At 57.1% G+C, this 25,016-nt stretch overlaps 10 protein-coding genes across 10 annotated transcripts; 4 read left to right on the top strand and 6 right to left on the bottom strand.

Moving 5' to 3' along the window:
• Positions 1–159: 159 nt before the first annotated feature.
• Positions 160–1,419, top strand: B0T15DRAFT_487220 (uncharacterized protein; the record flags this gene model as incomplete). The annotated part of the gene is made up of 2 exons (XM_062866422.1): positions 160–277; positions 368–1,419. The coding sequence occupies 2 exons, from the start codon at positions 160–162 to the stop codon at positions 1,417–1,419; spliced, it is 1,170 nt and encodes a 389-aa protein (XP_062717756.1).
• Positions 1,420–1,470: 51 nt separating this feature from the next.
• B0T15DRAFT_287973 (tryptophan synthase beta subunit-like PLP-dependent enzyme) lies at positions 1,471–2,923 on the bottom strand. The gene is made up of 2 exons (XM_062863671.1): positions 2,588–2,923; positions 1,471–2,519 (listed from the first exon to the last, which is right to left on the bottom strand). Exons 1-2 carry the CDS (start codon positions 2,715–2,717, stop codon positions 1,522–1,524), a joined length of 1,128 nt encoding a protein of 375 aa, XP_062717755.1. The 5' UTR covers positions 2,718–2,923; the 3' UTR covers positions 1,471–1,521.
• Positions 2,924–2,966: 43 nt separating this feature from the next.
• On the top strand, positions 2,967–5,429 carry B0T15DRAFT_287960 (YL1 nuclear protein-domain-containing protein). The gene is made up of 2 exons (XM_062863670.1): positions 2,967–4,884; positions 4,939–5,429. Exons 1-2 carry the CDS (start codon positions 3,183–3,185, stop codon positions 5,319–5,321), a joined length of 2,085 nt encoding a protein of 694 aa, XP_062717754.1. The 5' UTR covers positions 2,967–3,182; the 3' UTR covers positions 5,322–5,429.
• Positions 5,430–5,536: 107 nt separating this feature from the next.
• Positions 5,537–6,813, bottom strand: B0T15DRAFT_496452 (Mis12 protein-domain-containing protein; the record flags this gene model as incomplete). The annotated part of the gene is made up of 2 exons (XM_062867179.1): positions 5,537–6,682; positions 6,757–6,813. The coding sequence occupies 2 exons, from the start codon at positions 6,811–6,813 to the stop codon at positions 5,537–5,539; spliced, it is 1,203 nt and encodes a 400-aa protein (XP_062717753.1).
• Positions 6,814–7,708: 895 nt separating this feature from the next.
• Positions 7,709–11,115, bottom strand: B0T15DRAFT_487216 (uncharacterized protein; the record flags this gene model as incomplete). The annotated part of the gene is made up of 2 exons (XM_062866421.1): positions 7,709–10,078; positions 11,110–11,115. The coding sequence occupies 2 exons, from the start codon at positions 11,113–11,115 to the stop codon at positions 7,709–7,711; spliced, it is 2,376 nt and encodes a 791-aa protein (XP_062717752.1).
• A 1,531-nt stretch (positions 11,116–12,646) lies between these two features.
• B0T15DRAFT_541583 (uncharacterized protein) lies at positions 12,647–14,968 on the bottom strand. The gene is made up of 4 exons (XM_062869870.1): positions 13,655–14,968; positions 13,199–13,601; positions 13,021–13,144; positions 12,647–12,920 (listed from the first exon to the last, which is right to left on the bottom strand). The coding sequence occupies exons 1-4, from the start codon at positions 14,747–14,749 to the stop codon at positions 12,794–12,796; spliced, it is 1,749 nt and encodes a 582-aa protein (XP_062717751.1). The 5' UTR covers positions 14,750–14,968; the 3' UTR covers positions 12,647–12,793.
• Positions 14,969–17,217: 2,249 nt separating this feature from the next.
• On the bottom strand, positions 17,218–18,399 carry B0T15DRAFT_287906 (P-loop containing nucleoside triphosphate hydrolase protein). Its single transcript, XM_062863669.1, has 4 exons — positions 18,248–18,399; positions 18,032–18,151; positions 17,581–17,959; positions 17,218–17,505 (listed from the first exon to the last, which is right to left on the bottom strand). The coding sequence occupies exons 1-4, from the start codon at positions 18,262–18,264 to the stop codon at positions 17,437–17,439; spliced, it is 585 nt and encodes a 194-aa protein (XP_062717750.1). The 5' UTR covers positions 18,265–18,399; the 3' UTR covers positions 17,218–17,436.
• Positions 18,400–20,168: 1,769 nt separating this feature from the next.
• B0T15DRAFT_541578 (uncharacterized protein) lies at positions 20,169–21,406 on the top strand. The gene has a single exon (XM_062869869.1). It carries the CDS (start codon positions 20,579–20,581, stop codon positions 21,158–21,160), a length of 582 nt encoding a protein of 193 aa, XP_062717749.1. The 5' UTR covers positions 20,169–20,578; the 3' UTR covers positions 21,161–21,406.
• Positions 21,407–21,640: 234 nt separating this feature from the next.
• B0T15DRAFT_287861 (uncharacterized protein) lies at positions 21,641–23,060 on the top strand. Its single transcript, XM_062863668.1, has 3 exons — positions 21,641–21,761; positions 21,820–22,789; positions 22,981–23,060. Exon 2 carries the CDS (start codon positions 21,960–21,962, stop codon positions 22,773–22,775), a length of 816 nt encoding a protein of 271 aa, XP_062717748.1. The 5' UTR covers positions 21,641–21,761; positions 21,820–21,959; the 3' UTR covers positions 22,776–22,789; positions 22,981–23,060.
• Positions 22,938–24,797, bottom strand: B0T15DRAFT_287850 (histidine phosphatase superfamily). Its single transcript, XM_062863667.1, has 2 exons — positions 23,283–24,797; positions 22,938–23,217 (listed from the first exon to the last, which is right to left on the bottom strand). Exons 1-2 carry the CDS (start codon positions 24,699–24,701, stop codon positions 23,101–23,103), a joined length of 1,536 nt encoding a protein of 511 aa, XP_062717747.1. The 5' UTR covers positions 24,702–24,797; the 3' UTR covers positions 22,938–23,100.
• Positions 24,798–25,016: the final 219 nt, after the last annotated feature.

Here is a 25,016-nt window from a genome sequence, read left to right as displayed (position 1 = left end):
CGTCGTGGTCAAGCCAAAGGCCCACTTTATTTTTGAACCCACCAACCAGCTGCCGCGCGGCGACGACGTCTTTCCGTCGACTTGAATTTCAGTCGCGCGGTGCACATCGGACCTCGTCGTCCCTTCCAACCACTATCCACCTCTTCTCCTCCTGCAACCATGCTCTCACCAACAGCCACCGGTGCTCGCCGGGTTCTGGGAGGCCGGCCATGGCTACCAATAAACAAGGCCGCTGCCCTGCAGTCCAGGTGCCTGTCCATGTCCCCGGCTCTTAGAGGCAGGTAATTCCCCACGATTGGGTCTGGCGGAAAGTGGACGCATCAACGCACACGGGAAACCACACGCAGCTGACACACTCGTCTCCCAGGCGGCCATGTCGTCACGTTTGGCGAAACCTCAAACCCCGAGCTTGCTGAGATCCTTAGCGAACTGCGTCAAAAGGTCTTCCTCCCGACATACCTGGCTGCGGAGCAGCGGAAAAAGATCCACGACCGCAAGCTTGCGGATGTACTCCGGAACGACCCAGTAACGATGGAGATCGACGGGGTGGTGCACAAGTTCCGCTACGTCGACAGGATGACGGAGATGCCCAACACGAGGAAGGCGCTCAGGCGGGTATTCGACTGCATGAAGACGCCGGCCGACTTCAAGAACGTGCCGCCATTGCTGGAGGGATGCGTGCGCGCACGGCGACAGGTGGACCCGGACATTCTGACCAAGCTGATCCGGCGCGCCAGCATGCACGGCAGTCTCCAGGTGATCCTGGATTGCGTCAGGGGGGTCGCGCGGACAGGCTTCAAACTCGACACGTCGGAAAAGATCAACGAGCTCCTGACCTGGATCCAGCACCCGGCCATTGTGAGCGGATTCAACAAGGCCAAGACCCAGACCGCACTCAAGCAGGTCCAGCTGATCCTGAACATTCTCGAGAGCGAGCAAAAACATTGGCCAACCAAGGAGAGCGGAGGCCGGTTCCCCTTCTACCGGGACCCCCAGATGCTGGCCGCGAGACTGCACATGGCGGCCGCGATGGCGGTGTATCACCAAGAAGGCCATGACGAGACCGGCAAGGTGACAAAGTACGCCGAGGAGCTGGTCACACTATGGCCTGAAAACGCGGGCCTCCTGGACCTCCAGCCGGATGAGTCGTACAGATCGAAAACGAAGATGCAATACCTGCTGGACCGCAACCAATATCTGTGGATTGCATCGCCCGTGCTAAACGGCTTGACGATCGCGACGCAGGTTGTGGACCCCGCCCTGGCGATGCAGTTGCAGAACCGGGCGGACGCGGTCGAGGCTGAGGTACGGGCCGCCCTGAATTCCGACAAGCGGAAAATGGGAGGAAGGGGCGAGCTCATGTACGATACATTATTCAACCCCCAAGCAAACGCTGGAGAGGCCGAGGAGGAGGCATGAGGACTAGAACCGCCGGGGTATGATCTATCGACAGCGAAGTCTTACGGCTATGTACATGTAAATATCTATGTATCTGTAACAAAGTGCAACGGGGTCGCGGGCCTATGGCAGGACAATGTACTTTTGAAGATGCTCCGGGATGGCCGACAACAGGTTCTTCGCCTCGAGCCACTTCCTCGAAAAAAGCCTGTCGGCATACCGGTACGCGCCGTCGGCGAGGATGGTCACCACCGTGTGCCCCTTGCCCAGCTTTTCGGCCACCTCCTTCGCCGCGACCACGTTGAGCGCCGAGCTCGCACCGAGATACAAGCCTTCCTCATCCAGGCACCTGTACACCATCTCGATGCTCTTCTCGTCGCTGATGTGCAGCGACCCATCCAGCAGCTCCACATCCGGCTTCAAGTTCTCCGTGATCCGCCCCTGCCCGATCCCCTCGGTGATACTCGACCCGGTCCGCTCGATCAGCTTGCCGCCGGAGCTGATGTACGAGTGCAGCACGCTCCCCGGCGGGTCCGCCAGGAAGCTCTTGACCCGCCCGCCCGACACGTCCTTCAGGTACCGCGTAATCCCGGCCAACGTCCCCGCCGTGCCCGTCGCGCAGGTGAAGGCGTCGATTTTGCCTCCGGTCTGGTGCCAGATCTCCGGCCCGGTGGTCTCGATGTGCGCCCTGCGATTCGCCGTGTTGTCGAACTGGTTCGTCCACACGGCGTTGTCTAGGCGCTCGGCGTGCCGCTTGGCCTGGTGGTTGTAGTTCTGTGGGTTGTCGAACGCGACGGCGGGGACCGGGTACACCTCGGCGCCCAGCAGGCGCAGCAGGTCGATCTTGCCCTGCGACTGCGTGTCCGGCATGTAGATGACCAGCTTGTAGCCCTTGCTGCGGCACACGTGCGCTAGCCCGATCCCCGTGTTGCCCGCCGTCCCCTCCACCACGGTCCCGCCCGGCCGCAGCAGCCCGCGCTCCTCGGCGTCCTTCACCACGTACAGCGCTGCGCGGTCCTTGACGGATCCGCCGGGGTTCATGAACTCGGCTTTGCCCAGAACCTCGCAGCCTGTTTGCTCTGAGAGGCGGTTCAGGCGGATGAGAGGGGTGTTGCCGATGGCTGCGGCGAGGGCGTTAGTGGATCGGCCTGTCTGGCAGAGAACATTGCGGCTTGATGAGGGTAACTACCTCCTGTCAGCCCCTTGGCAATTCCTTGCGCCTTGGCCACGGCGATTAGGTGCTGGGACGGTTCGGTGGCGGCCGCAGCGGCCACGCGCCGGGCGCTTGTCGCGAAGGTGCGGGCGCTGTGGCGGAACATGGCGCAAAAACGGTGTGCGCTGCTTGAGATATGTGGAATTGTAGTCTGAAGTTAGTCACAGCAAAAAAAGAGCAGCACGAAAAGTGTAATACTCCTTCTCCTGGCCGCTTCGGAAGAAAGGTGCAGCAGCAATGGGCCGATTCGGCCGTCAAAAGTCGAGATGGTTCGGCGGGAAGCCGGGGAAGTGGGGTCCTCTTGGGCATCCCGGCGATGGCGCAATCGAGCATTGAACCACAGAACCAGCCAGAGCGGCAGGAAACTCCCGAGAGCATGGGTCCTGCCACAACCCCTGCGGCCCTGCCCTGCGATCCCGCAAAACAGTCCCCACTTGCGTCGAGCTAACGTTCCGCGACATGTTGTAACTTTTGGCGCCGTGAACCTGCCGGCTCGCGCGTTCCTCCGTCGTGGCATCCGAATGCCACCGCAACCCTCACAAGACTCGAACAAGGTGGGAGACCAGACATCATGGCAGCCAAAGAAGACGAGAGGGAAACCTCGCCGTTAGACGATCTGTCCGACATCCAGAGCACCAGTAGCAGCGATGCCGAAACCGACGCAGCGACGCCTGCACAGGTCGAGTGGCTCGCTACGTCGCGCGCAAGACGGTCGACGGCCGGGAACCGGATGAGGTCGATGCTCGCCAATGAAAAGCCAGCCGCCGAGGATGACGAGCTCGAGCTACTCTTTGCCGAAGACGACGACGATGCAGGCTTCAGCGACGACGATCAAGCTGACGCGTCCGACGTTCAGATGGACTCGTCTTCAGACGACGAAGACAAGGAAGACAATGGCGACGACCTGGAGGGAGAAAAAGAGCTGCTGCGACAGGCGCGGGAGAAACGCATAGCGGAGCGCAAACGCAAAGCCCAAGAAGCCATCCCCGCCAAGTTCAGGAAGAAGGTCCGTATTGAGCAACCCGCTGCCCGACCACCGCGACCTAAGAAGAAGTCGGAGAGGACAAGCTGGCTGCCGTCCCCAGCGGACATGCCGACGCGCGCCTCGGAGCGCCATACGACCCGGATAAGCAAACAGCAGCTCCACCAGAAGATGGTCTCCGACGAGCTCAGACGGAGGAAGCAGCTGGAGAAAATGGAGAAGAAGGCTAAGATGCTGGAAGCCATGAAGAAGCCACCAATGACACAGGAAGAGCGTCTCGCCGAGGCGGCCGTAGTCGAGAAGAGGAATCTGAAAAGCTTGAACCGATGGGAGGAGGCCGAGAAGCAGAGGGAAGAGGAGCGCATGAGGAAGATCGCCGCGCTGAAGGGCCGAAAGCTCGACGGGCCGGTTGTGACGTTTTGGAGCGGCATCCAGGAGTTGCAAGAGGGCCAGAGCAAACACGTCGGCAACCTGGTCTCGATGGAGGAGAAGGCGCCCAGGAAGAAGCGACAGTCTGCTGCGGCTGCTTTGGCTGCGAAAGAGGCCGAGACGGGGCCATCCACGCCCGCCACGCCGGGAGAAACATCGGGCGCAAATACCGTCGAACCACCAGGGCTCAAGTCAGAGCAGCCCGATACACCAGGTCCATCAGACACGCAACGCTTACCTCAGGCTGTCGCTGCTAGTGATTCCGGTCAGAAGACATCGCCCGAGGTAACAGCGCCGGCGCCGGCGCCGGCACCAACCCCCATGGCCCCTCCCCCCATACCTCCGCCGCCAGACACGAGAGCAGGGAGCTCGGGGGTACTCGCTGCACCTGTTCTAGCTCCGCCAGCTGGCATGGCCCCGCCTACGCTGGGCGGGCAGATGTCCATGCTGGGATATCACGCCGGAACGAAATCCGTACTCGCGGCCCCGAATGCTGCACACACCGGCTCGCCTTTGTCCATGCCTCCGGCTACACCATCTTCCGCCATTCCTTCCCCAGCTCCGCCAATCGTTGCGGCACCAATGGCGTCTACTCCGAATTCCAAAGCTACCATTCCACCACCGCCGCTACCTTCGACCCCTACGATCAACCCCTTACAGACGCCCAACACAAAAGTACATCCGCCTTCTGCAAAACCGCCAGACACGCCACAAGAAGCACCCCCGTCAGCGGCCGAGCCTCCCCGTGAAAGCAAGGTAACGCGCAGCTGCATCATCCTCCAGAACTTCGACGACCACGCCATCAAGGACAAGCAGGTGCAGACGCAGATTCTATTCGGCAGGAGGATGAACAAACTCGCGAGTAAGTGTCTCTTCTAAGTGCCACCAGCCTTATGTTGCCACTAACATCGCGCAGAGCCCGCCCATCCTCCGCTCTGCGTAATCACCAACCTCCCCGCCAAGTATCGAGACCCTAAGACGGGGCTGCCGTACTACAACAGCTATGCCTACCGCGAGATCCAGCGCGTCCACCGCGGCGACTACAAATGGAGCCGCCTGATCGGCGCCTGGGTTGGGAGGGGGGACTATGCCGCCCGCGGTGTGCCCGAAGGCTTCCTGGATCCGTCCAAGGTGCCGAAGGCCGCGCAGCCGATCTTGGCTCCTATTGATGACGATGTCGAGACGAAGGTTGAGGAACAAGACCCGAAGGATGCGGAGGAGCCGAGGTTGGAGCCAGCTGACGGAGTGAAGGGGACGGAGGCAGCCGAGGCCCCCACTGCGCAGCCGGTGGAAACATAAATGTCCTTGTTACAGCATGTCTGCGTGAAGTCCGGATACACTTTGAAGGTCATAAAGCGTAGAGAAGAAGCGTCTTGAAAAAGCAATCCCATCACTCATCATAGTTATACGGAGTCGTTCCCCATGTGGTATCATCACAAGCCGGCAAACCGTACGCCGATGTGCCTGAAACGCCCCCCGCCCCCGTTACCGAATAAAAGGTGAACTCGCGGTGGTCATGACTCGTCCATCCTGCCCTGCTCGTCCCTACTCCCTCCAAGGATGCTCACCACCCTCTCCAGGCTCTCGACCTCACCCTTGGCCAGATTCCGCCCACCGCCATCCCACTCGCCGTCCCTCACCTCGCCGTTCTTACCCAGCTCCAGCCCGCGCACATTCTCCAGATGCTTCCTTGTCGCCATCTCCACATACTCCAACCTCTCCCGCCGCCAGCTCTTCTTCCCACCCTTGTCGCTACCCTCTCTCTCCTCGTCAACCTCCTCTCCTCCCGCGGCGGCCAAACCGGGCATCGCTGCCCTCAACACCGCCGACAGCGCCCTGAGCGACTGCAACTGCGACAGCGTAAACGCCGTCGTGGTCGTGAGCGGCGTCTCGGCATCGCCTTCGGCGAGGTGGCCCTTCTCATGCAAGAACCGGAGCGGCGGTTTCGTCTGGCTCTGCTGCTCTTCCCTTCCCCCTTGCTGCTGCTGCTGTCCACCACTGGAAGAAGCCAAAGACGAACCGGTCTCGCTCTTGACCCCCGGCACCGCACCGCCAATCAACCTCCTCATCTCTCCCAACAAGGCCGCATTCCGCGCCCGCTCCGCGACCAGCATACCATGCAGCCGCTGACTCGCCTGTAGCTTCCTTCTAAGCCGGTTGACACTCTCCACCCGCGCACCGGGCGGCGCATTCCCTTCTTCTTCTTCTCCTCCTCCTCCTACTCCATCATTCTGCTCTACGGTAGAAGAAAAGAAAGGAGCAAAGTCCAGCCCCTCATAGTGCCCCAGCCGGATCCACTGCATCTCGACGGGCCTCAGGCACAGGATGTTGCGCATGACATAGATCTCGAAGCGGTCAAAGTTCTTGTCGATGCTCGCCCAGAGGAGCGTCTCGAGCTGGTGCGTGCCCGACTCGACCTCGTCGCGGTGCCTGCGCGCCGGGTCGTCATCATCTTCGTCCTCCCCACCCCGGTGGTGGTCACCGTTGTTGCTATTGTTGTTGTTCTGGTCGGTAGTATTGCTGGTACTGCCATTGGAGCGGTACTTGGACGGGCGGAACCCCAGCGACGCGGGCGGCGCGTTGAGCAGACCCTGCTCGATCGAGTGCAGGGCGCGTTCGGCGAGGAAGTTGATTGCGTTGATGATCTCGTCGAGGAGGCTCTGTAAATTCCAGGTTGTTAGTTTTGGGTCAGATGTTAAGAGGGGGAGAGGAGGGGTTGGATTTGATTGCATACCACTGGCGGGTAACCAAAGTGTTCTGTCAAGAGCTCTGTGTCAGATCTTGACGCCATGGTGAACTTGCTTTCTTGGTTTGAGCTACAACCGCGGCAACGACGCGTTCGGGATGAGAGCCCGAGGTCAATCGTGGGGTGCAGCACTGCAGACATGGTATCACGGGTTAGGGTTATCTCAAGGTATTCAGAATTCACGTTCGAAGGGTCCAGGCAATTTGTCTTCATTCTCCACACCAAGTTGGCATCAAGCTCAGCGCATTTTGTGTGGCTCAGTGCTGCTACTGGCCATACTGTGACCAGGCTGTGAGCGGAGTTAAATCTCTCGTGCAGTTCTCTAATGCGACTACTCCAGTTCATATACAGCGTGCGACGTTCTTTCTCTTTCATGTCAATGTCATTCGGTATCACGCTAACGCACTTCTTCACTTCTTCATGCATCAGCATTGTAGGTTGGCGCAGTCGAGATTAGACTAGTTTTCCGCTTCTTTCCAACTAACCACTCGGTGTGAACCATGCTAGACCCTCGACCCATCCGACCTATACAATGACGATTCCCTTCCGTGCTTCCTCCCTATGACCCCCTTTCCTGTTTACTACTATGCCAAATGCCTCCCACCCCGTCTCTCTCCTTTACCACACCACCTAAGGTAGATAATTTCCACCACATATCCCCTAAGTGGTTATGTGACATCTCTTTCCCCACTGAACGGGGACGGCCATTCGGGATTAAGCGAAGCAGAAAAATCAAACAGCAAAAATCCAACATGATACAAGTGAAAGGGTGTGTGCTATTACAAGGAGCGAACTGGTCGAAGAGAAATAGCGGGTGACAAGATAAAGTCAAAAGCAGCGCCCAGATTCAGCTAAACCAAAACGATTACAACAGAATACTCAATTTGTTCCCCGTCTCGATCCGCCGTCCCCGGTCGATTGGCAAAGTTGGGAAAGAGACTCAGTTCGCGACTTCCTCCTCAACCCAGCCGTTGAGGTTGCCCTGGATGGCCAGGCCGAAACCCGTGCCGATGCCGCCGTAGCTGGCCTGGTACTGATGTCCACGCCGCCCCTCGTCGGCACCTCCGTTGCTACCGTGGAGGCTATTCGGAGTGCTGTTTCCGTTTTCAAAAGGAGCGAAGACTGGCAGGCTCACGGCCCGGCTGTGCGAGGCACGTGAACTGCCTGGTGCGAGCAGGCCTCCAATAGTGGTAGCGCCCGAGGTCGACGGGTTCGTGACGTAGCCATTAGAGATGCTGGCTGACTGCTGGTGGCCAGAGATGGGGCCCTGGGGAACCTCGAGAGTGAGGCCGGGCTCGTTCGGCGACGATGCAGCGGTGCCAAACAGCGCGGCCTGTTGAGCAGCCAGGACCTGGTGTTGTTGTTGCTGCTGTTGCTGCGCCTGCTGGGAAATGTGGTTCAGATACATCGTTAGCGGGTTGTTGGTCGTGTTAAACAACGCAGCAGCGGTGGCGGCAGCGCCAGTGGGCGAGTTGCCGTTGTGGCTCGCGCCATTTGGGGGCGGCGAAGACACCTGCTCCCCACGCGGAGACTGCTGCAGCTGCCGGGGCGGGTTGCCGCAGCGGTCCTTGCCGAAGTTCACCTTGAACTTCTTGTACTCCTCTTTGCCCCTGACGGCCTCAATCGCCTTGATGGCGTTGGCGATGTTGGTGAAGTTCACAAAGGCACAGCTCTTCTCCCGCAGCGTGTTCACCAACTCGATCTCGCCATACTCAGAGAAATCTTGCCTCAGCCGATCCTCCGTCCACGTCTCGTCGAGGTTTCCGATATACACATTCCGCGAGGCGCCGCCGCTGACGGCGAGGGCAATCGCAGGCGGGAGAGCGCCCGAGTGCTTGCCCCAGCCAATCTTCAGCCGGCGGTTGTGGATCATCAGCCCTTGCAAATTGCTCAGAGCATAGAAGGATGCCGCAGCCGTGGGGTCGATGAACGTTACAAAGCAGATGTGCTTGTCAGGGATATAACGAATGTGGTGCAGAAGCCCACCGCGGACGACATTGCAAATCTCCTCGATCGTGGTTTCTGGGTGGATGTTGCCCAGGTAAATGGTCCGATTACCCAGGTTGCCAATGCCACCAGCGGTGGTGGCCACGGCAGCGGCAGCGACCGACTGCTGAGCCAGAGCGTTCGAGATGAGATCACGATCGGCGCCAGTCAACATATGCGCGTAGCCCGGGGCAATACCAAGATACTGGGCGGCGTTCTGCTGCTGGGTCTTGGATACGTACGCACAGCGGTCCTTGCCGTAGTAGACTCGGCGGGGCGCTTGCCACTTGGGCTCCTGCGGAAGCTGGGAGACGGCCTTGATCGCATTGGCGATGGAGAGGAAGTGCACGAAAGCAATATTCTTCTCGCGCACGATCTTCACCGTGTCGATCGCGCCAAACTTGCCCAAATCCTCCCGCAGCTCCTCCTCGGTGATGTCCTCGGGCAGGTTCCCGAGGTACACGTTCCGAGACGCACCAGACTGCTGAACAGCCAGAGCAACAGAAGTCGGGACTTGCGAGGGCTTGCCCCATCCGATCTTGATATCCTGACCCTTGATGCAGAGCTTTTTCAAGATGGCATCAGAGTGGAAATGAGTAGCGGAGCTCGCGTCCAAGAACGAAATGAAAGCGCAGTTCTTGTCTGGGAGGAGGCGGACCGACTCAATCTGACCGCTGCGCACGTGTCCCAGGATTTCCTCGGCCGACGTGTCAGGAGGAATGTTGCCCAGGTAGACTGTCCGGCTGGTGCCGCTGACCATGCCAGGGCCCATGGAAACTGGCGACATTGGCTGTGCGGGGACCTGGATCTGGCCAACGTTGTTGAAGGAGCCCGTCGGAGACTGCGGCGCGTAGAATTGGGGCGCGCCGTATGCCGAAGGGGACACGATGGACTGGTACATCTGCGGCGAAATGTTCTGCTGGACCGGGCTCGACGGACCATTCTGCTGCTGTTGGAGGTTCTGCTGCTGGGCCTGCTGGAAGCTGCTCACGTTCTGGAAGTGCGGGCTCGCGAAGGCGGCAGGCGTTCCGGGCTGGAAGGGGCTTCCGAGAAGAAGCTGGGAGGGAAGCAGAGGGGTGAACTGCATATCGAAAGCAGTGCCCGGGGAGGTAAGATCAGCGCCATTGGTAGGGGCCTGCTGATGGTGCTGGATCGGCTGGGTGTTGATCGTAGGAATGTTACCACGGCGAGGGTGTCTGTCAGCAAACCCGGAGATGTTGGAGGTAAAGGCGCCGTGAGAAAACCCCGTGTCGCTGTTGGACGGCTTGGATGCATGGCCGAAGCGGCCAGGGCCATTGGACCCAGCATGAGAACCGGACATATCCTGCATCGCCAGAAGATGCGGAGGGACAAGACTGTCCCGGGCCTGGTGAGAGAGGACCGCCGTTTTGAAGAATTAGACGTGCCCTGTCAGAGGCACGAAAGAAGGTATTCGCGTTGGAATTGCACCGACGGTTGCTCAGGTACAAGTGACTCTCGATAATTCCTTTTGAGAGTATACAAACAGCTCGTCTGATGCCGTCTCGAATCCTCAACCCTACACTCTGCCAGAAAAGCCGTCGAAGTTGTGTCGAAAGAATGGCCCGAGATCAAACCACGACCTTCACCAGTGGAAGCACTGAGTCAAGGTATTCTGGGAAGACTGACCGTGGCTGACGAGTAAACACCCCGAGAGACGCTTTGGGTAAGTGCGGTGACTGGGGCTTGGTTCCAAAGAAATGCTCGATAGTCCAATGTGGTCTCTTTCAGGAGCAAGCGCCTCTTTCGAGCAAAGGACAATCGACAAGAGTGGCCGAGGTCGACAATGGTTGGCGGGAGACCTCGTCTGGCGATTCTGGACAAAGAACGATGTCGAGTATTAAATTTTTACCGGTAAGTCGAGCGAGCGGTTCTCAAGTGAGTGTCGCGAAGGTGCAAGAATCAACGTCGGGCACACGAGCCCTCGTTCGTGTTAGGGGACCAGAGAATTGGGCGGTCGCGTCGAACAGCGTGGTCCCCGGATTCTGCACCTAAGAATTAATATCTATAAAGAATGAAGGAAGGAAAGGGAGGTCGTCGAGGTAGAAGTCGGACGAACACGGCAACAAAGTCCAACGAACGGTGGTGCGGGAGCAGAGGAAAAGGGAAAGGGAAAAAAAAGGAGGTGAAAGACTGGGGCCGAGCGCCAGCCGAATTGGTGTGGATGAGCCAAAGCCGTTTTAATTGCACCTGGCAGGGAGCTGTGACCGTCTCACGCGGTACCTTGCGTTCAAGTCGCATGGTGGAGGTTCTGGGCGTGTCTTAACCGAGCGAGGAACCTAACAGCGGGTACCTACTTCGACGGCTCAGCCAATCAGCGGGTGCCATTTTCATAACCGTCATGGCGGAGGGTGAACGTGAAAGGGGTCGTAATACGGATCGATAAACCCTGGCCAATCTGGATTGATTTGTGCAACAACTTTACCGTACTAGCCTGTATGGCCCGAAGCGGCTCTGTTCCCCAGCACCAGGACGTTGCAAGATGCAATTGAAACCACATTCTTCCGATTGCTCACAATTGATCCTTATGAGTAGGTAACCTAGTGGTATGTCTGTCGCGACGTTGCCAAGGGGTTGCCAGGCACCCCGTCTCCGTACCGATACTGCGGGTATCTGACGGCAGTTCCCGTACTGCATGCTGAACTCACCCTACCAATTTCCGACTGGGAATGCGTAATAAGGCCGGTAGCAAAAGTTGTGAAACATGTCCTACACTAATGGCAGCATGGTCGTCGAACCCTGATGTTTCCGACCCGTGCCTAGGGGTGCAGCATACAGTGCTTGAGCTGCAGCCCTGAACCAACTGATGAATAGTACTACCATGGTAAGCTACACGTACCTACTAACCTACTACTTAGGTACTCATAAAAAAATAAGAAAAAAAAATAAAAACAAACCAAATGAACTGAACTGAAAATAGGTGCAACCTCAACAGAAGCGCTTAACTATTAGCTCTCGCACCTATATATGTTGGGTACTACAAACCGGCGCTTCCATTCCTCACACAGCATGAGAAATCCGCCGTTGGCTTGCAAAGCAGCGGCACAGTGTAAACACCCAGGCCGCACACTCCCCTTTTCACAACCGCTTCTCAGGGGATGCTGTGATGACTTACCAAAAACGACTGATCTGCATAAGGCTGGCTTCCCTGGTCGAGGCAGTGAGACCCCCCAAGATGGCTCGGTTGGGAGCCAACAGTCAAAAACGGCCATTCAGATCTCAGAACACGATCCAGACATCACGAGCTTGAGAGTGAAATCAGGAACAAAGACAATGCTCCTTCCTAGATTACCATCGGAAGAGCCCACCAATACTAGTACTCCTTACCAAACATAAGGTATACGGTAGCAGGTCACACTGGCATTGATCATTACTAGTGCTTACACACCTACCTACGTGGAAACACACGTTGCACATCCCGCAGTAGGATTCACAGATCCACGCAGCACAAACACGACCCGGGGATGCGGCTCGGCCGCGCGACGGATCGTCGAGGGATCACAAGCTTACCACAGTGCTTACTTACAGTACCTTAGGTAGCAGCCGCCGGCCGCCGCAACCGCCGCACCACGCAACGCCGCAAACAGGCCCATTGAGCTTCTGGTCTAGCCGCGGTCACCCCCCACACACACACGATGCAACACAGCGTTGTTGTAAAGTTGCAGCGCCAGAATCCTCTGATGGGACCGAATTGGTCTAAGACTCTAAATGGGCCTCGAACCCCTAGTTCTCCTCCTCTAACGTCCCACTCACGCGAGAAAACAACAATAGCCACAACTGTATATCACGATCCCCAATATGCAGCAGGTCCTTCCAAAAATCTTTATCTGCAAGCAAGCAAGTCTATGTATAATGTCCTGGGGGGGGGGGGGGGGGGGGGGGGTGGGTTAATGTCTAGCTTCAAAACTAACATGACTGCCCTTCGGATTTGACCCCGGTTGATAAGCCGGTCAAACCAAGCAATGACCGCCGCTCCCAAAACTCCACGCTCTCCGCCTCCAGCTTCACACCGTTTCATCCATCAAGGCTTGCACCGCCCCATAAAGCGCGGATACAAGCTACATGTCCGGACGGTATGTTGGTTGGCCATCCAAGCCAGGAAGCGCTCCAGGCCGAGACCGTATCCACCGTGCGGCGAGGAGCCATACCTATGGGAGGAAGCCACGTCAGTCACAGCAAAAGGCGATGGCGGGGCAGAGACTGAGAGGGGATGTTGGTGAAGACAGGACAGGGAAACAAGAGACGCACTTCCGCTGGTCAGTGTACCAGTAGTACGGCTCATGCGGGATGCCGTTCTTCTTGTAGGCCTCGATCAGCTCGTCGTAGTCGTCCATTCTCATGGACCCACCGACGATCTCGCCAACGCCGGGCACTACACCGAGTCAGTGGTTATCTCCTCGTCGACAAAAGGGTGGGAACGACGTACTTAGCACATCGACAGACTCGGTCACCCGCCGGTCGTTGGGGTCTTTCTTCATGTAGAAGGCCTTGATCTCGACGGGGAAGTGCGTGAGGAAAATTGGCCGGTTGATGATATCCGTCATCCTGCGCTCGGCCGCCTCGGCGATATCGTCGCCAAACACGTGCGGCTTGCCCTCCTCGTTGAGGATGGGCGGGTCCTGCTTGTTGAGCCACTCGATCGCATCCGCATACTTCATGCGCAGGAATGGTCGCGACGGCTTCTGGAAGTTGGGGTTCAGGTGCTTCATGTATCCCGACATGGTCTCGTCCGCCAACACCTTGTCGACGACACGCGAGATGAGCTCCTCAAGGTGTTCGAGCAGCTCGTCGAAGTCGATGAAGTCGAGTTCGCCTTCGATGTGGGTGTACTTCGCGCTGGTCAGCCCATCCTTCCTGTCAGTGCTGTCTGCCTAGTGCCTACCTCCGAGAGATGTCGCCTCGTCAGGCTCTTCTCCGCCCGGAACGACTTCTCAATGCAGTACACATTTCCCAGCGATTGCATCACTGTCTCCAGATACAGCTGCGACGACTGTGTCAGGTAGGCCTCCTCCCCGTAGTAATCGTACTTGAACAGCGTGGCGCCGCCCTCGACCTGCGTCTGCACCATGGCCGGCGGTGACACCTTGCGGAACTCCATCTCGCGATACGTGTCGATAAACGCCAGCTCGACAAACTCGCGCAGCTTCATCACGGCTGAGGCGTTCTCGCCGCGCAGCACCAGGTGCCTGTTATCCAGCATCTGCGCATCCCACGGGTCCTGCTGCATCGACACCTTGTTGGTGATGGCATCTAGGTCGCTCGGCGCCGCGCCCAGCACCTTGTAGTAATCGACGTGCAGCTCGCGGTTGTCGGGTGCCTTGGCACCCGCCGGCACGCTGCGCATCTCGCCGTAGAGGACGAGCGCCGTCTCGATCGCAAACATCAGCGCATCGTAGTTCTTGGTCAAGTCCCCGGCCTGCAGGATGCACTGCAGGTACCCGTAGCCATCCTTGAGCGTGATGAAGGTCGTCGTCTTCTGCACCCGGAGCTCGTGGATGCGGCCGTACACCTTGACGCGCGTGCCCTTCTTGCTAGCACCGTCGCCGAGCTCGACGCTCTTATTGTTGAGCTTGATGCGCACGGCGGGCGGGAGCGAGGGGTCCTCCTTTAGCACGATCTTCCTGGCGTCCTCGAGGTTCTTGAGCCGCTGCTTGCGCTCCTCCTCCTCCTGCCGGGCCGAGGCCTGCTCCTTGGCCAGCTTCTTCTTATACGCGTCGACGCGGCCAGTCGCCTTCTTCATGGCGCTCTTGGCGGGCTCTTCCCACGCGGGACCAGTGCCGTCCTCCTTCGGCGCGGCTGGGCGTGTGAGGTATGCCGGCGCCGGCTTGTCGAGGTGCTGGACCAGGGCATAGTAGAGCGACTGATAGGGCTTCGCCTCGGAGCCGTCCGCGGTCTCGTCGTCTTTGCCCACTGCCGGGTCAATGTAGCATTTGGCGTCGCTCTTGGTGCGGTCGGCGAGATCCTGCGCCGCGGCCATCTTGCCTTGCACTTCTGCGAAGTCAATCGCAGGTTGTGGTGTGGAAGGAGGGATTGCCGTGAAGGGAGCAGTCACTGTTTGGTGGGGTCAATTTGAGGGAAGGAAAAGTTGGCGGGGCAATTGAGCGAACTCGCCGTTTTGTGCCTAACGTTAACTTAAAACGCGCGACCATGACTCACGGTGCCCTCAAACTCGATGTGTCCGAGATAAGAATTGTACCCATGTTTTTATCTTTATGAAACGGTCTGCGATTCTGCATAATTAAACTGTCTATCGTGCTATCTGCAACGGCTCTAGGACAACCGGCGGTCTCGTCCTCGAGACGATTGCCCAGCATCTGCCCATGTCTCCCAGTCTCAGTGGTCCCGTCGCCTTCGATGTGGATGTTGTCGGGGCAGGTACTAGTACTTAGTATTTTGTACTTGGCGAGTCAACTGGAGAAGCATTCTCTTATCTGCGCGAAGCAATTGATTGTCATTGTGCGCAAGGGGTCAGCTTCAGACTGCGATCTTTGAGTTTGTATCTTTGGGTGCCTAGTCTCTGAGGCACAGACTTCACTCTCGTGCGCCGCGCCAGCCGCAAGCGGCTGGCGGGGCGGGGCGGTGTGGGCCGCCGCTGCACAGCCATAGGGACCGTGCACATGTACCACCGGACCCACCCCAAACGCGCACTGAGTAAAGTCTGTGGACGTTGTGAACATTTTCGGGAGGAATGTCATTCGGGCCGCATATAAAATAGAAAAGTTACCTTTTTTAATCACTTATTTCTAGACCAATTAGTATAGTATGAATCTACGACTTTAATGCGAAGGATAGGAATTAGTAGGGCTTTCTAATAATATTTATATTGAACTGTTCTGATTACTAGTTACAAAGTTCTAACTCTGAGGGGGTAAAAGAGAAGTGTCATTAAGCTTCTTTTCGTTCGACTACCCCATGTAAAAATTATAACTACGATAGCTAGTAGGATAGGAATTGGTAGGAATTACGGCCTAGAGAAGGTGATTCGTCGGATATATATGTTGTATAGGTTGGCTTGGTATAGAGGTGTTGTGGTAGAAACGTACGATTTTCACCTTTGAAGACCTACCTTCTTCAACACTTTACTTAACAACCACGTACCATACAATAGTGTAGCTGTCACGAGGGCCGTCGTCGCAGGCCAGGCTCAAGGCTCTGGTGGGCAACTGACTGCATTGCAAGAATATTGAACTTGCAGGAGGAAAGGAATCCTCGAAGACTGCAAGGTGCGAAGAAGTCTAAAATACAGGATGTGGGGCATGTGCCCAGATGTGGAAGGTGGGGCACCAACCAGGTTGACCAATCAAATGGCCTGTGCCATGGTACGGTGGGTTCCACCGTCACAGTAGCCATATTTGTAGTAATGTTCCGGATCCTACGGTTCAAATAAGGTCTATTCTATAGGTGCGCATATGGTAGTAGTAGTAGAAATGAATATAGTAGGTAGAAGCCGTGGCTTCCTATACTTTTGAAAAAAGACCTATTTTCTTCGACACTTTTCTCAACAACCACGTACCGTATAATAGTGCAATTATATATGCAGTAATCTTCAGGTCTTCCGATTCGAACTATACCTATCTCCTATATATACGTATAGTATTGGTGATGGTGGAATTAAACGTAGTAGGTAGGTCTTCCTTGGTGACAAAAGCCGCGAAAAAGTTCCCTCAGACCAGCTGGCGCTGGTGTTGTACGGGGGTTCTGATTGGTTGGAATTGCCTGAGCACGGTAGTGGGTCCCTGCGGTACATCACCGCGCCACAGCTGGTCTGAGCACCTGAGACTACCGCTGACAATATTATCGCGTAGTGTTGACTTACACGACGCGTGCGATCCAGGGTGCCAGCCTAATTTTGGTGTGTCACTAGTGCAGGTGGCAGGGCTTCTAGATATGGTTAGATACCCACGTGATACCGTCCCCCTACGGGATTATACCGTCCCCCTACTAGTCTCGCTTCTGTTGGGCCTACCCCCGACCGACTAATCTCCCTGGTCGCCAGGCGGTTTCAGTGTTTTCTTGATATGTTTGATGGTTGATTGAACTGGGCTGGTTATTTTTGAGAGCGCAGCTCGGTATAGAATAGACTGAGGTACGAACTGCGGACAATTCAGAGAAAGGGGAAGGGAAAGGGGATCTTGATTCAATTGCACTCCAGTCGCCAAACTGTCCTATCAAAATAGAAAGCTTCCTGCCTCGGTTTATGAACTGCCGCCCATTGACAATGGACATAGAATCAAGGAAGGCAAAAGACTGCGCTTACAGACCAAGCGGAAATACCAACGTGAATGGTCTGGACTTGACGGGCTCCGGGACAGGACAATAAAGACTCGATCGAACCAAACCCAGCCCCTCGCGACGGAGAGCAAGCCCAACGTCTTTCCCAATCGCACAGTACCTCCGACGAGGGAAAGGCAGGTTCGGAAAGGGCGGGGGCCTGGAGATACCCTGACGTCGACCGATCCATATTCCTCCCCAATTGTGGGCATTGGGCCATCGCTGTTTAGCCGTGGTGCGCTCGCTCCGGACAACTCAACCTGCGGTCTACGGGCTGGCCGAAATAGGACCGGATATATAGCTGTCCAAATTCGCTCTTCCTGATATGCCGCTTCCCATGGCTCCGTGCGATCGGTCAGACGACTATACCAACATGCGCTAGGAGAGCCTTGATCAGAGAATCTGGCATCTGTGGCTTTTGGTTTTCTTCGGCGGAGGCGGTTCAAGTGCAGCAACAATAGCCTAGTATTTTGTTAGTCAGCCCAACCAATGCCGGCCGCGCTCGCGCGGTTGGTGCACGATTGTCGGTTTACGCACCTCATCAAAGACATCTTTGAGCTTGTACTGCGTCAGAGCACTACACTCGACGTATTTGACCGCCCCGAGCTCCCTCGCCATTCGTTCACCATCCTCCCTCTGTACCGGTTTCATCTTCTGCTTGGCTAGCTTCGCCACCACCTGCTGGTCTTCCCGCAGATCTACCTGAGTGCCGACAATCAAGCACGGCACGCCGGGGCAGTGGTGATGCACCTCAGGAAACCACTTCTCACGGACGTTTTCGAACGAGGCGGGAGACGTGACGCTGAAGCAGACGAGGAAGACATCCGTCTGAGGGTACGAGAGCGGACGCAGGCGGTCGTAATCTTCCTGTCCAGCGGTATCAAACAATCCCAGCGTGTAGGGCTCGTCACCAATCCTAGGAGGGTCTGTTTAGCAGGGTTGCTGAGTGGTACGGGATAGGGGGGCCGCGGGGCTGTGCTCGACGTACATAACCGTGACGGCATAGTTATCGAAAACCGTGGGCACATATTCCGAGGGGAACTTGTTTGTCGTGTAGCTGATGAGAAGACACGTCTTGCCGACCGCACCGTCACCGACGACCACGCACCTAAGCAAATAGATGGTCAGCGGCACGCTCAGCTGCTCAAGAAAAGCTTCTGGCAGCGTCGAAGCAATAAGAACGCGTCAGGTCTAGGGGCGGTACCCAAGACAGCAACGCATGAGGCTGCGGCCAGGTGGCGTGCTGCATGGCAGACTCCAGACAATGCAACTTGGGAAGTGCTCGCTGAATCTTGACGGCGGTGGAGGGAGGGTAGAACGCACTTGATGGTTCCAAGCACCATTTTCAACTACGGGCTCCTGAACGAGAGCAAGATAGATGATGGCTATGCTCGTGAACGGCCTCAAGAAGAGAAGGCTTTGCAACCGACCGCTTCTTCCCGTTATCGCACGCTGCAGATCACCGGCGATGTGAAAGCGCGCAGCGAGGACTCAGGAGTGGAGTCGGGGAGAGAGCGGATGGGGAAGCGGGAACCCAGTAAATGGGGCTTCGGCGGAGGAAAAGAGCGGGAGCTGATGACGAATGAAGAAGCGATCGATCTCTCGAGGCCGGGTGGCCCTCGTGGGAGAGGGGATCTGTTTCTGCACAAACAAACAAAACCTAGACCGGGGGTTAGGTATGACGGAGGAAGAATGCCAGTTTGGTTGTGAGCAGGGAGCGGTAGCGCAGCAATTGAGATGGAAAAGGAGATGGGTCCAGGTTCGCGAATTAAAGGGGACTGGAGGTTTTGATGCAAGCATGAAAGCGGCAGCAGCCTCGTAAGATTACGGGGGAGCTTGGAGAAACGGGCATGGCGGGCGGGCCTGGCACTGCGAGAGAGGGCGGGCAAGAGGGCGGGCAAGCGGTCAGTGAGGTCCGGACCGGGATTGCTCCACTGCCGGCCGCCAGGGCACGCAGACTCCATTCCGCACACTCCATTGGTTGGATTCATTTTAATTCTCGATTCTTCAGCGATAACGTCAAGTTGAACCTAACCGCGAACCCAAGCTTCCCAGCAGGAAGCCAAGCACTGCCCGCAACAGAATCACGGTGCGGAAGCAAGCCTCGATCCTGCGCTAGCTAACCGTAGCAACTACCTATCTACAGCAGGCTAAGGCAATGCTCGCACCTTAGGCAAGGTACAGACTACCTAGGTAATTGATCTTTACAGACGAAAGGAGGGTCGAGTCAAGCACGTAGACGAAGTCACATGGTGTGTAGGTTTCGCGGGAAAGAAGAAAAAGCGACCAACGGTCCGAGGTTGTGTGAGCTTGAGTTCCTCGTCGATAGTCTACCTCCGCGTGTGACAGCCGGTTGCAGCTGGGAGGGTCGGTGGCGACGCTCGAACGTCTAGGACTGGAAGACACTGAACAGAGCCGGCAAATGCGGTGGAACTGAAGCCGCGCTCACCTCGCGATCCACGATCGTGACGTGCCGGCGTGTCCCGTCGTTTTTTTATTGAACAGACAGGACGCGGCAACGCGGAGTCCTCAGCTCAGCGAGTCATGGCCTCGGAGGTGGGGAGACCCATCCGAGGTTGGCGTGCTGCTCAAGGGAAGGTTCCCTGGTAGTTGATATGCTGTCGCATGATAAATTTGACGATGGCGAAGGAAACACAAGTCACCGGCATCAGCGAAATTCCCACCAACGCGACGAGTAATGTGCGTGTAACAGAGGCGCCGGCCGTTGTGTATCCCAGGGGCAAATCGAGGTGAATGTAACGCCCCTTTGCTAACAAACAGCATCTCGCTTGGCAGAATGCCTCAGGGTTGTGGAATCGGTCGACGGGAACATGCTTTCCTAGCTTCGAGGATGGTTCTGCTTGCTGTTTGCCCCGTTCCGTCATGCTGTTTGCCTCCTCTTTCATCCTTGCTCCGGGCGGACAAGCCATCGACAAGCTCGACAATACTCCGTAAAGATAGGGATTCGAGTGTGACGACCCACATATCAAGAGGGGAACCTTCATGCACTGAGCAGCACATGGACAGCTGACGCAACTTATTATTGCGGCTCCCAACTTTATATCAGATCAGACGCCGCGTCTTTTGTGGGCGTTGCGGCGGCCTGCGGCCGGTATGGATGGTCCGTACGGGTATGCGAGACGTCACACCGTAGAAATTTAAATGTAATGTCCGCAATGTCTAATCCGTACACTAGCCATGGAAGCTGAAGGCGGCACCACAACTCCCAGGTACTATCTACTCGTAATAAATGGCAGAGTCGAGTACTGGGCGGCAAAACAAACGAGAACGAGTTAAGTAGTAGTAATAATTAACAATCTCGGTACATTTCGACTTGCTAGACTCGAGTACAAGGCTGAAATGGTACCCCCCTAGCTCACGGAGTATACCTGTTACTTGATTCCTGTACCATTCCTGGCCCACCGAAACCTTCCAACCAAGTTGGCCCCCTTGGTCGTATCAAACCTCCAACACGACGTGCCCTGCACTCTTTCACTTCATTCTACAATGCCCGGAGGGAGAGAGTACTACATAGATGACGAGACCCGTGCGGCCTTGCAGACCAAGGCCGGCGTACGGTTTCTTCTTCGCACGCATCAAACTGAAGGCCGAGTCTCGACACTCTTCGGATGTCATCCCTTGGGCAGAAAACCTCTCGGAAACGGTCACCAAGGCCATGGCGGAAGCAGCCGGGCACCAACTGACCCATTTCGCCATACACTTCAACGTGATCAAGCTGCACCGCCGCCACGCGCTTATCTGCTACGATCTCTTGCTCCATGAATCCGACAAGGACTCACGAAGCCAGTTCTCGCAAAACCCTAACCAACCAATCCACGTGATCATCAAGCGGGGGAATAGCCACCATAACATCAGGAGCAAGCGACTGGACGACCTGGTAGCAAGCCAGTACAAGCAGGTGCAGGAGTGCGATAACGGACCGCGGCCGTACTTTGAAGATATCCTCTATCCGCCCCTGTATGTCGATGGGAGGCGGGTCGAGCGGAATAAGGACGGAACGCGTCATCCAGACGAACCGGAAGGATGGGACTGGGAGCGGGATTGGGTGTTCGACTTCGAGCCGGAAGAGGATGAGTTGAAGAAGGGGGAGGAGTGACCTCGGGCACAGTTGGTGGGAGAAGGACAGTGGCTTTCTATCCTTACAAGCACATGTAGAAGATCGTGATCTTATTGAGGTGAAAATCGGGGGTTGATGGATGAACCAGCTCGCCTCCTTGGCGGGGAGCTGGGTTTGGCCGCTTTGGGACGCCCAGCGAGTAACTACTGGTCTGAATCTGAGATAACTTCCAAGTCCCAACATGGAACAGCTCATGAGCTGAACGATATTCGACACTTCGAAGCCTCAGCAAAGGGTGAATGTAGCGTTGATTGGTTTTTACCATGACAAACAGCCAAGCTCACACATTGCCGGATCTGATAAGAATTCCGTAAGGTAATCCGTACATGCTTTACATACCTTACGGATCATACGTATTGTACAATACCTTAACCTAGGTCCTCTCCCGAGCCGGGAATTGACTTACTCTTGCCAGGCCTCACTCAGTTATTCTCAAGGGAACTTTAATATGGTATTGGCCGTCAGGTGAGGTCATCGATGTTAAATTCTACATGGAAAGCGTGACTAGACTGCTACATCCAGACCTCTGTGAAGTGGTAATCCGTACCGGTATCCAGGTGAGCCAGGTAACTAAAGTGGGGTGAGAGCAGGGCTCATCATCACTCAACATCAGTACCTAAGCTTATCAGATCGGACAGGGTTCCATATCAGTTGGACCTCACCCCTAATACGGAGTTAAGCATCAACACATCTTGAAATCGCCTTCCACACTTCACCACCCTTTCCGAGTCCGGACCACCGGTCAAAAAAGCCAGAGAGAAAAGCCAAGCTTTGCACCATGTCAAACCAAGCCAGCGCAGCAACAGAAACCATCGACCTCCTCCTCGAGCACTACCTCGCGCTGCTCGACGAGTACACCACCCTCCGCGGAACGCTTAACACAGTGCAGGCCGACATCTTCCACAGCCTGGCGCGCGCCAACTTCTCGGCCGAGCGTGGCATCCGCTACTACGGGCAGGACTACTACGACGAGCGGATGCAAGCCATCCGGCGGATCCAAATCGGGCCAAAGGACGGGAAAGCGGAAGCGGAAGCGGAAGGGAAAGGGGACACGGATCCCGGCGCCAACAGGCCGGTATTTACTGTCCGCACATACCCGCCATCGGCGTCAGGGTCGGAACCGGATACGGTGTCACGAACGTCCGATGGATCTGGATCTGGAACGGAATCCAAAGAGGCAGAGAAGTCGGTTCCTGATGCTGATGCTAAGTCCGGCGGAGTAAACCCTTCCGCGACAGACGATAGTAGTGGGTCTGTAGACGAGAAGCAGAAGAAGGAGCAGGGTCAAGAAAAGGGAGAGGAGCCGGGGCCCACAAGCGAGGAGGAGCAGAAACCCAGACCGAAAGACAAGCCCACAGACCCCCTCCGCTGGTTCGGCATCCTCACGCCGCTGGCCCTCAGGCAGGCTCAGGGGCACGCCATCAAGGCAGTGGAGGAGATCATCCCACGGCTGGCGACACTCAACGTCGAGATGGCCGCGATCGAGGTAGAGGTGAGGAGGGCGAGGAAGAGGCGGGCGAAGGCCGAGAAGGCGGAGGAGAAGCGGGTGGCCGAGTTGGCGGATCAGATGGGCCACGTGGATGTCAGTGCCTAAGGGGACGAGGTAAGGTAGGATCTGTGTCCCAATTTGTGGGCATGTTTATCATTTTCTTTTCTACCTAGTCTGTTCGACGCCCCATTACCCTGTTCCTGCGCCCGTTTGTCTCCCAGCATGTATTTGCAGCACAAATTGTATTGTAACCATCCTATCCCGCTTTCTGTTCGAGTCCGCTGAAATCATGTCCAACCGGAGAGGATAGGTAGCCAAGGCTCTGCCTCTTACCTGGTAGGTATCTCCTCCCTCCCTCTCGTTCGAACCGCAGCAAATTTGGGCTGGTTATTCTGGCTACACTCAATAAGCGCTAGATGATCAACGGCCCTCAGTGGCCCGCCCATTCCGGCTCTCCGGTCGGGAGAGTGGGCTGGTCTCTGTTCATTCGGCACTGCTGCTTCCAGTCCGTCGGGGTGAACTTGTCAACAACGGCTTTGAAGGCGGCCTAGAGGTCACATCAGCCAATTGTCTACCAAGAAGCAAATCTGCGATATTATAGGGTGCACTCACCAGCGTACAAAACGACTCGTCGCCCTTAAGATGGTTCCCCGGCAGCCGGCAAGCCGGTACAGTGACGGGCTCGTCGTTGTAGCGTATCCGCACGTAGTATCCATCGAGCTTGTTCTTCTCAGCGGCCGTCAGCTCCGTCGTCGGTCGCCGGCCGATGTTTGTAGGCCCTCCGGCGGCAGCAAACAGCGAAGTCCACCAGCTCTTCTTCGCCGGCTCTGCCTCGGGGGGCGGGATCTTGGACTCCCTGAACAGCTCAATCGCGACGTGGCTCGTAAATGGCGGCCACCGGTCCATGCCGTACGCGCCCAGGCTCGCCAGAACACCCGCGAGCGTGGTGTCGTGACACCCGCTCAGGCCGAACCGGATCGTGGCGCTATGGTCCTCCTGCCCCGTCCGCTTCAGCAGCGAGTCCGGCCCGCCCGTCCCCGTCTGCTGCTCCACGCTCCCGACCATCCGCCCGACGATATCCCCAAGCAGGCCCCCTATCCCCAGCGTGCGGAACTCCTTGGACTCGACGTACCCGGCGAACCATTCCTCCACGACAACCTTGTCCATGATATCCCGCGCTTTCCCGTCGTAGAACTCCTTAGGAAGCTTGGTTTCCGGCCCATGGGCCAGCGTAGCATTGACGGTGTCCATGATGCCCGACAGGCGTGGGTGCGAGTCGACGGCGACCTTGTTGCCGTTGGGCATCCACTTGCCGTAGATCTTCTGCAGGTACTCCATGTCGGACGTGTTGTTCCACCTGTCGGCGGCGCGCTGGGCGAAGGCGTTGGCGAGCGCGGCAAAACGGCGGCAGTTGCCGTCGTTGGGGTAGAGCGTCTCGTCTCCCGGCACACGCGAGAGGATGGTGGGGGCGGGGAACTTGCCGTCCGGCCCCGGGTTCCGCGTAGAGGGTGGGTAGAGCGCCGAGAAGGTTTGCTGCAGGGACTCCAGCGCGCGGGGCACCGGCGTGGAGCGCAGGTAGAGGAAGTCGGCGGAGGAGATGGTCGGAGGCAGGAAGCCCAGCCGATCAATGTAGAGCTGGCGCAGGCGCAGGCCCAGCTTGTACGTGCTCTGCCTGCCGAGGTCGGTCAGGCTGCCCAGGTCGCAGATGTCGTCCGTCTCGCCCTTGGGGCCGCGGGCGACGACGGGCTCGTCATTGGGCCCAAATGTCTCCAGACGACGCTTCCATTTCATGGTGTCGAAGGGGTGGTCGGTCGTCGTGTCTGCAGCAGCGAGGACGGCCGACCGCATGTGGCGCGCGCTGGAACAATACGGCCACCATGGCGTTAGTCCGGCGTTCTGGAAGCGCGCCGAGATGGGGGTGCGCTCGCCGTGGCGCATCAGGATCTGCACCAGCTGCAGCTCCAGGCTGTCTGGGTAGAGCTTCCGGAGCTCATCGTCCGTGTACGGCTTACGCGGGACCAGCGACGTCATGGCTGTGTCGTGCCCGCTTGTAAGTTGTTGGCCTACTTTGTGCGCGTACAGTACCTGGTTAATAATAATAATATTGCTCCTCTTCCCTTGGGGGAATCGAAGCCCAAAAAATTATAGAGCTCGGGGCAGAGCTCCAAGCTGCTAGGGAATACCTTTAAATACGAGATGGAAGGAGGGTCGGGTACCTGGCCCCTCATGGAACTGACGGAGCACGGCTCATCAGGGTCGGACCTGCCATACACGGCTCCTCCGTCACAGGGAAGCGGAAGCGGTGAGGGGCCCACGGGGCCGTATGACCCCTGTCTCCCGGGACGC

Source organism: Chaetomium strumarium, assembly GCF_033439665.1.
Source record: "Chaetomium strumarium strain CBS 333.67 chromosome Unknown B0T15scaffold_7, whole genome shotgun sequence".
NCBI lineage: Eukaryota > Fungi > Ascomycota > Sordariomycetes > Sordariales > Chaetomiaceae > Chaetomium > Chaetomium strumarium.
The sequence above is the reverse complement of the archived record's forward strand: the minus strand, read 5'-3'. Positions and strand labels throughout refer to the sequence as shown.

What these genes read in the sequence shown, in the direction of transcription:
- B0T15DRAFT_287973 (XM_062863671.1), bottom strand. Translation starts at nt 2,717, where the DNA reads ATGTTCCGCCACAGCGCCCGCACCTTCGCGACAAGCGCCCGGCGCGTG. An exon ending in TGCCAAGGGGCTGACAGGAG is followed by an intron (nt 2,520 to 2,587) that starts GTAGTTACCCTC and finishes CCCTCGCCGCAG; the next exon opens with CCATCGGCAACACCCCTCTC.
- B0T15DRAFT_287960 (XM_062863670.1), top strand. Translation starts at nt 3,183, where the DNA reads ATGGCAGCCAAAGAAGACGAGAGGGAAACCTCGCCGTTAGACGATCTG. An exon ending in GAGGATGAACAAACTCGCGA is followed by an intron (nt 4,885 to 4,938) that starts GTAAGTGTCTCT and finishes AACATCGCGCAG; the next exon opens with AGCCCGCCCATCCTCCGCTC.
- B0T15DRAFT_541583 (XM_062869870.1), bottom strand. Translation starts at nt 14,749, where the DNA reads ATGGCCGCGGCGCAGGATCTCGCCGACCGCACCAAGAGCGACGCCAAA. An exon ending in CGAGGCGACATCTCTCGGAG is followed by an intron (nt 13,602 to 13,654) that starts GTAGGCACTAGG and finishes ACCAGCGCGAAG; the next exon opens with TACACCCACATCGAAGGCGA. An exon ending in TGGTACACTGACCAGCGGAA is followed by an intron (nt 12,921 to 13,020) that starts GTGCGTCTCTTG and finishes TTCCTCCCATAG; the next exon opens with GTATGGCTCCTCGCCGCACG.
- B0T15DRAFT_287906 (XM_062863669.1), bottom strand. An exon ending in AACTATGCCGTCACGGTTAT is followed by an intron (nt 17,960 to 18,031) that starts GTACGTCGAGCA and finishes AGACCCTCCTAG; the next exon opens with GATTGGTGACGAGCCCTACA. An exon ending in TCAAAGATGTCTTTGATGAG is followed by an intron (nt 17,506 to 17,580) that starts GTGCGTAAACCG and finishes ACAAAATACTAG; the next exon opens with GCTATTGTTGCTGCACTTGA.
- B0T15DRAFT_541578 (XM_062869869.1), top strand. Translation starts at nt 20,579, where the DNA reads ATGACGAGACCCGTGCGGCCTTGCAGACCAAGGCCGGCGTACGGTTTC.
- B0T15DRAFT_287861 (XM_062863668.1), top strand. Translation starts at nt 21,960, where the DNA reads ATGTCAAACCAAGCCAGCGCAGCAACAGAAACCATCGACCTCCTCCTC.
- B0T15DRAFT_287850 (XM_062863667.1), bottom strand. Translation starts at nt 24,701, where the DNA reads ATGACGTCGCTGGTCCCGCGTAAGCCGTACACGGACGATGAGCTCCGG. An exon ending in ACGAGTCGTTTTGTACGCTG is followed by an intron (nt 23,218 to 23,282) that starts GTGAGTGCACCC and finishes TGTGACCTCTAG; the next exon opens with GCCGCCTTCAAAGCCGTTGT.